Source organism: Elephas maximus, chromosome 16, assembly GCF_024166365.1.
Source record: "Elephas maximus indicus isolate mEleMax1 chromosome 16, mEleMax1 primary haplotype, whole genome shotgun sequence".
NCBI lineage: Eukaryota > Metazoa > Chordata > Mammalia > Proboscidea > Elephantidae > Elephas > Elephas maximus.
The window spans coordinates 44,612,689-44,625,899 of NC_064834.1; the positions used below are offsets into that span (position 1 = coordinate 44,612,689).

Genomic DNA, 13,211 nt, shown 5'->3' on the forward strand with positions numbered 1-13,211 from the left:
TCAACCATTTCAGGAGGTCACATATGATAAACTGATGGTACCGAAGGAAGGAGTCCAAGCTGCGCTGAAATAGAAGGCACTGGCAAAAGGCAAGGCTCCAGGAATTGACAATACCAACTGAGATGTTTCAACAAAAGGATGCAGCGCTGGAGATGCTCACTTGTCTATACCAAGAAATATGGAAGACAGCTAACTGGCCAACCGACTAGAAGAGATCCATATTTATGCCTATTCCCAAGAAAGGTGATCCAACCAAATGTGGAAATTATAGAACAATATTATCAACATCATATGCAAGCAAAATTTTGCTGAAGATCATTCAAAAGCAGCTGCAGCAGTATATTGACAGGGAACTGCCAGAAGTTCAAGATGATGTGGAGCCAGGGATATCATTGCTGATGTCAGATGGATCCTGGCTGAAAGCAGAGAATACCAGGAAGATGTTGACCTGTGTTTTATTGACTATGCAAAGGCATTCAGCTCTATGAATCATAGCAAATTATGGGTAACATTGCAGAGAATAAGAATTCCAGAACACTTAACTGCACTCATAAGGAATCTGTACACGGATCAAGAGGCAGTCCTTCGAACAGAACAAGGGGATACTGCATAGTTTAAAGTCAGGGAAGGTGTGCGTCAGGGTTGTATCCTTTCACCATATCTATTCAATCTGTATGCTGAACAAATAATCAGAGAAGCTGGACTACATGAAGAAGAACTGCACATCAAGATTGGAGAAGACTCATTAACAACCTGTGTTAATCAAATGACACAACCTTGCTTGCTCAAAGTGAAGGAGGCTTGAAGCAGTTTCTGATGAAGATCAAAGACCATAGTCTTCAGTACGGATTACACCTCAACATAAAGAAAACAAAAATCCTCACAACTGGACCAAGGAGCAACATCATGATAAATGGAGAGTAGACCGAGGTTGTCAAGGATTTTATTTTACTTGGATCCACAATCAACACCCATGGAAGCAACAGTCAAGAAATCAAAGATGCATTGCATTGGGCAAATCGGCTGCCAAAGGCCTCTTTAAAATGTCGAAAATCAAGTATGTCACCTTGAGGACTAATGTGCACCTGATGCAAGCCATGGTGTTTTCAATCGCCTCATAGGCATGTGAGCTGGACAATGAATAAGGAAGATCAAAGAAGAACTGACGCCTTAGAAATGTGGTGTTGGAGAAGAATATTGAATATACCATAGACTACAAAAAGAATGAACAAATCTGTCCTGGAGGAAGTACAACCAGAATGCTCCTTAGAAACAAGGATGGTGAGGCTACGACTCACATACTTTGGACATGTTATCAGAAGGGATCGGTCCCTGGAGAAGGACATCATGCCTGGTAAAGTAGATGGTCAGTGAAAAAAGAGGAAAACCCTCAATGAGATGGACTGACACAGTGGCTGCAACAATGGGTTCGAGCATAGGAACAATTGTGAGGATGGCGCAGGACCACATAGTGTTTCGTTCTGCAAAGGGTCACTATGAGTCGGAACCAACTCAACGGAGCCTAACAACAACAACAATCATGTTTAAAAAGAAACCCTTGTGGCACAACAATTAAGCACTTCTGCTAACTGAAACTTTGGCAGTTGAAACCCACCCAGGGGTTCTGCTAGACAAAGACTTGATCTGCTCCTGTAAACATTATAGCCTATAGAATCCCACGGTACAGCTCTACTCTGTCACATGGGGTAGCTGTAAGTTCAAATCAACTCAACAGCACGTGACAACAACAACTGTATTTAAATCCCTGATTTCGTATCTTTGGGTAGTTTTCAGATCATTTTTCCCTTATTTCATTTATAAGCAACTATGGTATTCAAACCATGGTATTCAAAGCATTTCCACATCAACACTATTGTTTTAAAATTCTTTAAGAAAACATCCAACTCCAGGAGCAGCTTAACCCCTCTCACTGGAAGAAAAACAAACATACCAAAAAGTAAGAGACCATCTAGAACACTGTTTTGCTTGTAAGAAAGAGTTTATCTTCAACATCCAAATGTTTAATTCTTTAATTTTAAAACTTGTAATTAAAAAAAATTATGTCTATTTTTAACTCACCAGTCATAAATGGTTAGCTTTATTTTTTCACACACTGAAGGAAACTGTTAAAAAAAAGAAAAACCTAGTTATTTCTCACTTTATTCAGTAACTATCATTTGTGTCTTATTTTTTTTCCAAAGGAAAAAAAAGTCAAACCTTGATCTGAAGATTAACGATTTGATTCCACTCAGGATTTGCATTTTTCTCAATTATATTTGTGCAAACCTGCAAAATCACGAAAGGAAAACAGTAGGTATTCAAGTTTCTAATTTCCGAGCCTTTACAATATGTGCATACTGGATTATGACTCTAACAGTTTACTTATTAGTTATTGTACTTAGCAATGTGCTTAAACTTTATCTTCTCTGGTGACGATTTAGTAAAATATGACATGTGCTGAAAGCTTGTTTTATCCATTTCGTCGTAGGTTTTCAATTGCCAGATTTCTAACACTGAATGAATGTGATAATGCGAGAGTTAATGTTTATTAAGCATTTATACTGGGTTATACACTATCAAATAAGCATCCCATTGTTAACATGTCCAAACAAAGCTCCATTTACCATCCATCCCCAGCCTCCCATTCCTACCCCAAAGCCGCTCCCATACCAGTCTTCTCACTACCGTTCAAGCAGTTGTTCAGGCTTAGAACTAGAGTCAGCCACAGTGTCTCTCTCCCCAGCGAATGCTTCATCCAAACCAATATCCTGACACCTTTACCTTCAGGCAGATCCTGTAACCTTCTCTCTCCTGGACACCTGCAGTTGACCCCTATCTGGAGCCTCGCTTCTCTTGTCTCTTTACCTTCATTTCGCTTCCTTGTATAACACTCTCAAGGACCTTCTGAAGTACACATACACTAAGTCCAGAAAGCCGAGATATGTACTCTGGCTGGTAAACCCCTACCTGATCCCACCTCCACCTCTCTGAATTCATCTCTTATTTCCCCCTTGTTCACTCCTTTCCACGAGCTTTTTGAGTTTTTTGTTGTTGTTGGTTTTGGTTTTTCTGCAAATGCATCTTTGAGGGCCTTTGTATCTGTTATTTTCTCTCCCTGCCAGTGACTTTTTCTAAATTTCCATATCATCCAAGTCCCTACTCAAATGTCACTTCCTCACAGGCAACCCATCTGATTACCTAGCTAACCATCCATGCCCCTACACCAATCACTTCTTATCTCCTGCTTTATTTTCTGTGTAGTACTTTCTACTATCTGAAATTATTCAATTACCTGCTTGCTTGGCCCCGGTGGTGCAGTGGTTAAATGTTTAGCTGCTAACCAACAGATCAGCAGTTTGAGTTTACCAGCCATTCCTTGGAAACTCTACAGGCCAGTTCTACTCTGTCCTATAGGTTGCTATGAGTTGGAATTGACTCAATGGCAATAGGTTTTTTGGGTTTGCTTGCTTGTTTATTGTATGTCTCTTCTACTAGAAAGTAAGCTTCATGAAGGAGGATATGAAATGTGTGGCTGATTGCCTCCATGAACAACTGCCACCTTTGCTGTGCGACCAGAAGAACTAGATGGTCTCCGGCTACCATTATTGAACATTTTGATCAAGGATTCTACGGAGGAATCCTGATCAAAAGAGGGAAAATGCAGAATAGAATTTCAAATTTGCATGGATTCCAGACTTTCAGGCGCTCTGAAGGCTGGGTGAACTCCTGGAACTACTGCCCTGAGACAATCTTTAAGCCTTAAATAGTAAATATCCCCTGAAGTCTTCTTAAAAACAAACAATAGTTCAGTTTAACTAGTAAAAAATGTCTGCCTCGAGCAATATGCCCTTTTAAGGACTAGCTATATGGGATCAAATTGACAACAGCAACTCAAAAGATTAGATATGAACTTTAGGGGGCAGTGAGTTTATGTTAAAGGTGGGGAACAACTCAGGAAAGGAGGGTGAGAATGGTAGTTCGACTCGAAGAATGTAATCAATGTCACTGAATTGTACATGTAGAAACGGTTGAATTGGCTGTGTTTCGCTGTGTATATTCTCAACAACAACAACAAAATAAAATTATATAAAAAAGTGAGATCCACGAGAGCAATGTCTGCCTAGCTTGTTTCTATACCCACAGCACATTGAACAGTATCTGGTACACAGTAGCCTCACGCTAATTACTTCTTGAATTAATTAACCTCTCAACAATCCTATGAGATTATTATTATATCTATTTACAGTTCAGGAAATTGAGACTCAGAGATTAAGGAATTTGCCTGCCTATGGAGTAGAAACCCTGGTGATGTAGTGGTTAAGAGCTATGGCTGCTAACCAGAAGATCAGAGGTTCAAATCCACCAGCTGCTCTTTGGAAACTTTATGGGACAGTTCTACTCAGTCCTATAGGGTCACTATGAGTTGGAATCGACTTGACGGCAATTTTTTTTATGGAGCGGGTTGAAGCCTGGATTTAAATTAGGCCTCATCTTGACCCCGAGCTGAAAGCCTTCCCACCACGCCCCACTGAGTCTCCTAGGAAATAATGCCAGTCATATGTGTGGTTTGCCAAATCGTGCTTTCATAAATGTAAGTGGTTCAAACATATAGGAGATGCTAGTTCTTGCTTTAACTGTTCATGGTGTGTTGTTATTCTACTGTGGAATCCAATCTTTGATAGTGAGAGATAAAAGAGGTGGTTACAAGTGCCCCCACACCAAGAATCTTCCAACTTTTTCCAGAGGACTGGGATGGGGGCTTCCCTGCCTGACTCTCCAGTTTCAGCAGTTCAGAAACATGACAGGACTGGGTAACTGGGCGTTGGGTAATTGTGTTGTTGTTAGCTGGCATTGAGTCAGCCCTGACTCATGGTGATCCCATGCACAAAGGAAAGAAACGCTGCCTGGTGTTGTGCCATCCCCATGAACTATCACGGATCAGACCACTGTGATCCGTAGGCTTCTTATTAGCTAATTTTTGGAAGTAGATTGCCAGGCTTTCTTCCTAGCCCATCTTAGTCTAGAAGCCTGTTTAGCGTCATAGAAACATTCAAGCCTTCACTGACCAGATGGGTGGTGGTTGCACAGGAGGCAGACTGATCGGGAATCAAACTCAGATCTCCCTCATGGAAGGTGAGAGTTGTAGTCTACAACCTTTACCAGAGGTTGTTGTGGCTGACTGAGGAGTTTGCCTAAGATTAAGATAATGCCTGGACCTGGGAAATAATTCACACAATTCAGTGGTAGGCTTCATTATTCTAATCTTTCAAAAGATTGGATTTTCTAACTTGAGCCCTGCATACTTTCCACTCCATAATGAACCTGCAGGAAAGTGTGGTGTGTTCAGACTCAGATAATCTGTTTTCCTGCAGAATGCCTAGATCATCGGGGGGCTGTTTTAACAATGAATAAGCAGGAATTCACCCCAAGGAAAGTTTTAAATATTTATTCCTAGAGGCATGTGCATTTAGATCACATACAAACCTTTTTTCCAGCAAAGGAAACTTCTACAAAAGGATCCACTAGATTTTTCTTATCTGCATTGCCTCCAAATATTTCCTTCACTGTCTGTGAGAAGGCGTCATCCACTGGAAGGAATGTGTTGCACAGCAGAAATTACATTTGGTTCTCTTAAAAGAATAGAAATTATTCTGCAAAACGAAAAATTTCCTCCTATACATTTAGACAGTTGCAACAAGAATTGTTCTCAGAGGTGGCAAGCACTGTAACATTATATTGCAGAAATCCTTTTTGTCTTAGTTGAGAGAGGGAAAATGTTTTTTCCTCATAAAGTTGTGAAATCAGCAGAAGCACTTTGAAAAATAAGTTGACAACTTGTGTCAAAAGTCAATCATATATTGAATTCAAAAAAAAAAAAAAAAAACAGAGAATGAAGAAAGTTCACCCAGTCAGGGTAAGAAGCAGTTTTCAAACCTAAGCCTGGTTTTAATTTAGAAAAGGTGCTTTAGGTCAAAATGATACAGGCCCAAACTGACTTTTTCAAAGGACTTCAAGAAAGTTTGGCATAATCATAAAATCTCTAATCGACTACAAACAACAAACTGTTTTCACAAAGTCTATTGAGAATATAGATCAATTAAAGAGGCCAGTGTAGGAACTATAATATGAGGTTTGATTACTTATTTAATTCCGAGGGAAAGATGGTATAAGGAGGTCTTAAAATGGGGAGGAGGATTCCCAGGAAAAGTAGCAAATCCTGAAGAGACCCAGAGCCTATAGAGGGGGACTTGCAGAAGGGTCCCGTGTCCCAGAGCCCAGCAGAAAGCAGACAGGCTGGGCAAGGCAGATAGGATGCTAGGTTATCAGCAATGACAGAGGAGTAACGGGCTAGGCCCTATAAATGGAAACAGTGTAAATAATTCTCTTAAATGTATCCAATCTCTTGGTAAACAACTCATAATAGCTATAGACTTCTAGGTATTGGTACTTCTCTTTCCTAGGCTAATTTTAACAGTCCAATAGGTAGCCTATCTATTTGTTAATAAAATTTCACATTTTCATTTGGGATAAAAGGCATTGAAAGTGACTGGCCTCTCTTTAGCATTCTCTAGAATAAGGAGAAGATATGGAATTCTGAAGGAAGAAGGGATAGAGCAGGTGCTCAACAAGGAATATAAATCTGTGACCAATTGGCTGCCCCATGAGCCTATTCAGGTAGCTTTCAATGGGGTCAGAATGAATGAAAATAAGACCATGAAGGCCTTTTAAGAAGAAAAACATGGTAGAGAGCAACAGTCACCACACAGAGTATGATGTTAACACATCCAATCGTAACTGATAACTGGTCATTCCAGGGCAAGATTAAATCAATACGTACTTTGGGGGATATCCTCAGCTCGGTAGATTTTCAACAAGAATGTCACCCACCGGAGGGCGATGCCGGCAGGGAGTAACAAATTACTCTCCACGTCATCACTGTCATTATCACGATCTTGTCTCTCAGGCTGTTGGGTACAGCAGATTATAAATTAGGCATGTAGAAAAGTAGCACTTGTAAGAAGCCAAATTGATGCTTGTAAAATGAAACCAATCAGGATTGTTTCCATTAGGATTTCCTGTGTTTCAGGCTTAAGAGCTCAGCCACCAATTTTCCTCCGACCTCCAAATGGCTCCACAGAATCAATACTCATACATTTCTTCAATACACCACAAAAAAATAATGTGCCCTTCTGTAATTTTATGAACACCAAAGAATAAAGAGTGTGTGTGTGCGCATGCGTGTACGGGGTGGCGGGTGTGTTCCTAGTGTTCTTTCAATTTCTGTGGCCACTGTGTTTGCTGCCCAATTTCTCAGAACAACAGTCCCTCTAGGTAAAAAAAAAAAAAAACAAAACCAAAATGACAAGTAAGGAAATCTTAAAATACACATATCTTTTCTGAATTAAAGACCAGGAAGGAGTCTAATGGGCTAATAATAATAATAATTTTGTGATGAAGAAAAGAACAGCTTCTAAAAAATAGGAGAAATAGGAGGGCGGGAGGTTAGCAATTGGAATCTGTGCTCCACCACACAGCTACTGGCGTTCACCTATGTAATCCTCAGTGCCCTTTTTAGTAAAAAAGGTATAAAAGGTGGAGAATCTAGAGACTCACAGGAGGCTCATCTCCGGTTCCCAGGACAAACATGGTGACTTTCATGTAACCCTTGGCACCTGAGCTGGTATCTTCTGGATCATTGAGAAGCAGCCATTTTCTCATGACCGCATGACCTAAAATAAAGAGGGAGAGAAAGGACAGAGACACGCTACAGAGGAGCTGACAGGCCTGTGATTTTATCTGCTGTAAGATAAACAAGTATTTCCTGGAAGTCTAACCATGACACGCCAATTCCCCAGCTGTCTCCATACTGCTCTGCCCTCCACACCGCACCCCACCCACCCCACCCACCCTACCATCCTGTCCTGGTGTGATGCAAACAAGACAATCCAAGCTCTATGAACTGGTTTTATAATTTGATTTTTTGATATGTTCAAAATATCCTTACAAAATAGATTACTTATTTATGAATGTTATGACAATTACTATTAAAAAGATAAGATGTCCACCCTAAGAAACTGTTTATTCATTCCAGCTAAGCGCCCCCTTCCCCTGCATCAATGATAATTTTCCCTTCTGTTTTTAAGACATTTCACCCAGAGTTCTCTTACAAAGTAGAAGGAACAGACTTGAGGCTTTAAGTTGATGGGGAGTCTGTTACTTACCAGGTTCATCATAAATGAATCCAACATCAATCTGGGCAAAAAAAATTTCAAGTAGTTTAGGTAGGTTTTGAAATCAGCTTAGTCACTTCAAAGAAATCATCATTATTATATTTAAATATAATGCCCTTAACTAGACTTAAATTTCCTTAAGACCCAATATTTGCATCTCGCCCTCTTACCCCAATGCCATAACTGATGTGGGGCATGTACAAGGTCCTGAATCAATCACTATTGATTGAAGCAGCTAATCTTAGAGCCAGAGGGACTATGGAAGTGAAGTGACCAATTCATCCTGGTTTCTCCAGGATTTTTCTGGCTTTAGCCCTGAAAGTCCTGTGTCTTGTGAGATCCCCCAGTTTCAGGCAATCTGGAACTATTGAGTCACCCTAGAGAAAGCAGGAGCGCTACTGGCTCAGTGGTTAAGAGCTGTGGCTGCTAACTAAAAGATCAGCAGTTCAAATCCATCAGCCGCTCCTTGGAAACCCAGAGGCAGTTCTATCCTATTCTATAAGGTCAATAAGGGTCAGAATTGGGTTTTTTTTTACTTAGGGAAAGTCATCTGGCCCAACTTCCTATCCAATACTCTTTCTCCTACTACAACTAATGTTAACATAACCATAGATTGGGTACTTTGATGTGCCAGGCACTGAGATAGGTACTTAATATTATCTCATTTAATCTTCACAATTACCCTATTTTACAGATGAAGAAACTAAGGATCATCAAGGTTAAACTCCCTAGGACATGTGGCTAGCCAGTGCCAGACCAGGTATGAGCACAGACAAGCCTTTCAGACCCAGATCATCCTCTAGGACTTCTAGTGACTAGGAGCCTTTCTTCTAGAGGCAGCCCATTCTACCAACCAAATACTTGTCTTTCATTGCAATGAGAGTTACTCAGAAAAGCACTCTCACTCCTTTCCTGGTCTGGCTTTACTTTTACACTTAAGATTTACAATAACTGGCTTTGTTGATGGACCTCTGAGCCCCACAGTTAAGTCACCATGGTCAAACACCTCTTCCCTTTGTAAAAATTCATTGGCTTCCACCCCAGGATCACTGGGAAGGGCCCTGATATGGCAGCTTTGAAGCATATTGCTTTGGGGCACTGCTAGGTGCTATAATTTGGAAAGACAAGACTCATGCCAGAGGACTCTCAGCTGGCTTCTGGACCCTGGGGCATTCACATCCAGCCCTCAGCAAGGATCATGGTGTCCATTCCTTACACATAACCCTAAGACTTCACCAAGATGGGAATCCTGAGACCTGGCCAGGAATCCCATTTCCCATTACGGAGGTGCTTATCTTTGATGTAGCCGACCGTTAACACCTACCTTAAATTCCCCCATCAGACAATCTGCCCGCAAAGAATGAGAATTATAAACCTGGAAGAAAGAAGAGAGATGAAAACATTAACTGCTTCCTCTGGCAGTTAGTAAGTAGTGCCCTCCTAGTCCGTTGCCTCCTTACCCGAATGCTGATGATTTCATCCATCAACTCTGAAGGGTTCATGTGGACATTGTAGAAAAATAACTGTCAAAACAAAAGTGAAGAATGTTTGAATATATTAGTACAGGTGGATTGAGGTTTTGAGGGGCCTAAAGCTATAATTCTGGGGAATCTTCTTCAACTCATAGTGACCCTATAGGACAGAGTAGAACTGTCCCCATAGAGTTTCCAAGGAGCACCTGGTGGATTTGAACTGCTGACCTTCTGGGTAGGAGCCATAGGACTTAACCACTACGCCACCAGGGTCTCCTCTTGAAAAATACAAATTCAAAATTAAGTCTGACTATGTGAACACCCTGCAGGGTCTTGGAAGGGGCCCTGAAGCTTAAGCTTCATGAGCTTCTACAGTAAACCCACCGATACATGTTGGATAAAGGAAAAAACCTAAGTAACAAATACAGCATTTATTTAACTAAATAAAAGTGTACATCTGGGACCAGTGAGGTTAAGGACGTTTATCTACTAGGTAAATGAAATAAAGATCCAAGATTATGTCATGTTGTAACTCTTTATTAAAATGGGCACATGGACTTGCATGACCTGAAAAAAAAAAAAGTTGAGTTTAATTCTCTATCATTTTTAGCTCTTTCATTTGTGTCTAGTGATTCCATTTTACTCTCTCTAAAGAAACATCTCCACTGTCAACTTTGCCCACTAGATTATGTTAGTGGTTCAGCAGAGTCAGTATTGACCATGTTTTAAGTCGCTGTAACAGCTGAGTTTAAGAAGTTTATTTCTTAGAAACTGAATATTAGGTATATAGAGGTTGTGCCACGTCAGCCCAATAAATGAGTTCTACGAGAAAAGGATTGAGTATTTATTTAAACGGGGAATTTTTTTTCTCTGACTTTTCATTTAGAAATATTTCAAGTCTAAAGAACAGTTGAGAGAATAGTAAAATAAACACCCATGTATCTTTTACCTACGATCACCAATGGTTAACACTTTAGGACATTTGCTTTATGTCTCTTCTCTGTGACTTTTTTAACAGAACTACTTGAAAGAAAACTGTAGCTATCATGACGCTTCACCCCTAAATATATTCACACGTATCTATCTCCTCAGAGCAAGCATAGGTTCCTATATAACCAAAACAAAAAACCCCGTTGCTGTGGAGTGGATTCCGACTGATAGCAACCCTATAGGACAGAGTAGAACTGCCCCACAGGGTTTCCGAGGAGCACCTGGTGGATTCAAACTGCTGACCTTTTGGTTAGCAGCCATAGCTCTTAACCACTACGCTACCAGGGTTTCCATATTCCTATATAGTCGCAACAATATTATCACGCCTAAGAAATTTAACACTGATATAATGACATTGGAAACCCTGGTGGTGTAGTGCTTAAGAGCTATGGCTGCTAACCAAAAGGTCAGCAGTTTGAATCCACCAGGTGCTCCTTGGAAACCCTTTGGGGCAGTTCTACTCTGGCCCACAGGGTCGCTATGAGTTGGAATCGATGCAACAGCAATGGATTTTAATGACATTATTTAATATACAGTGTAATCAATTTTAAAAATATCTCTAATTGCACCCAAAAAGGTTCTTTATACATTTTTTTTCTTTTAAACCACTCAAGGATCACACTTTGCATTTGGCTGTCACATCTTTTATCTAGAACAGTACTCCTGCTGCTTCTTTTTTTTTTTTTGTATTTCTTATCAAGACTAGTTACCTTGTAGGATATCCCACAATCTGGATTTGTGCATTTCCTCACTATCTGATTCAAGTTGAACATTTTGACAAGAAATGACACAGGTGATGCTGATTACATTCCACTGTAACACATTAGGCCACACAAAGCTGGTTTGTTCCATTATTGATGATAACTTGGTTAAGGAGATGTACATATACTAGGAATTATTTTAAATAAAATTCGTTTATTGATTTACGAATTAGTCTGTTTTGGGGTCGAGTAATTTGATTCTTCCCTTTACAAACAGACCTAATCCTAAACAATTTTTTAATTAATTAAAACGGGAAAGTTCTAAAGGTGGAGTTCCTGCTGAAATCTTCAGAATTCAGTTGAACAAATATGAGGCTGAAATTATAAATGCATTATGTCTTAGGCTCTGAGTCATCCAGGATCTTGCCCTTCCTCTTATCCAGGCCTGCCCTCCAGTGTAAATCTCTCCCAGCCTTCCCTGATACCTATTTCATGGGCCTAGCTCCATCTGCCCCCAACTCTCCTCTGTGGTTTTATTTAGCTGTGGCTACTGTTGTCCGTGATTCATCTAAGGAGGAAAAGTTAGAAGAAAATGAGATCTTCTGAGAAGTTGGGGGCCAGCTTGTACAAAGGGAAAGAAAGAGAAGAACCACACAGAAGAAACCATTTTCTTTTGTTAATAGTCATAGAAAGAAAGAACCAAAGCCGGGCCCAGGGCTGCAATTAGAAACTATACGGAACTAAGAGAAACTGTGATAGGAAACAATGAATGGAGAAGCCTGGCTCAGAGAACGGGGCAGGAGATCTGGAATCTCAGATATGTGCCTCCTCAGCAGAGTAAGGCTGGACTCTAGAAAATCCTCCAAACTTATCCTTTCTCTTCCCAGCCCTGGTAGAACTTTGTGTTATGTGAGGTGACTATTAAGGCATTAAGTACTTTTTAGTGTTTCTGAAGAGGTCAACGGAACCAGGCTACACTCTTCAAGAGAAAAAAAAAAAAAACTTTGTTTACTTACCATTGCTTTATTTTAACATGCATTATTTTTATAGCCAAATAAGTTTTAACAACTTTAAAAAGTTGGGTTACTGGTGATGGTTGCACAACATAATTGATATAATTGGTGTCACTGAATTTTACTGTGAAAAATGTTGATGTTATGGATTGAATTGTGTCCCCCCAAAATGTGTGTCAACTTGACTGGGCCATGATTCCTGGTGTTCTGTGATTATCCACCATTTTGTGACCTGATGTGATTTTCCTACGTGTGGTAAATTCTTCCTCTATGGTACTAATGAGACAGGATTACAGGCTGTTATGCTAATGAGGCAGGACTCAATCTACAAGATTAGGTTGCATCTTGAGTCAATCTCTTTTGAGATATAAAAGAGAGAAGCGAGCAGAGAGACAGAGGGACTGCATACCACCAATAAAGTAGTGCCAGGAGCAGAGCATGTCCTTTGGACCCGGGGTCCCTGTGCCAAGAAGCTCCTAGTCCAGGGCAAGTTTAATGACAAGGACCTTCCCCTACAGCCGACAGAAAGAGAAAGCCTTCCCTTGGAGCTGGCACCCTGAATTCGGACTTCCAGCCTCCTAAACTGTGAGAGAATAAATTTCTCTTTGTTAAAGCCATCCACTTGTGTTATTTCTGTTACAGCAGCACTGGGTAACTAAGATAGTTGAACTGGCAAAAAAATAAGTTGGATTACTAAGTCACCCTGTTGATTAGAAACAACAAAGGCAGATACATGTGACATCACATAGTCTGTCATAAGAGGTGAAGGGACTTAAGTTGACTCCATTGGGAAGTTGCTACAAA

General features: G+C 40.4%; 1 protein-coding gene across 5 annotated transcripts in view; it reads right to left on the minus strand.

Annotated features, from left to right (window-relative positions):
• The window catches only part of MYOF (myoferlin), a 190,013-nt gene that overhangs the window by 90,157 nt on the left and 86,645 nt on the right, over positions 1-13,211 (minus strand). For all 5 annotated transcript variants that reach the window (XM_049856042.1, XM_049856039.1, XM_049856041.1 and 2 more), the window contains exons 8-15: positions 9,692-9,754; positions 9,556-9,606; positions 8,223-8,253; positions 7,615-7,730; positions 6,839-6,965; positions 5,485-5,588; positions 2,218-2,286; positions 2,080-2,123 (exon numbers count right to left, since the gene is read on the minus strand). In XM_049856042.1, coding sequence (XP_049711999.1) covers positions 2,080-2,123; positions 2,218-2,286; positions 5,485-5,588; positions 6,839-6,965; positions 7,615-7,730; positions 8,223-8,253; positions 9,556-9,606; positions 9,692-9,754 — 605 coding nt within the window. The remainder of the gene's footprint in view (positions 1-2,079; positions 2,124-2,217; positions 2,287-5,484; positions 5,589-6,838; positions 6,966-7,614; positions 7,731-8,222; positions 8,254-9,555; positions 9,607-9,691; positions 9,755-13,211) is intronic.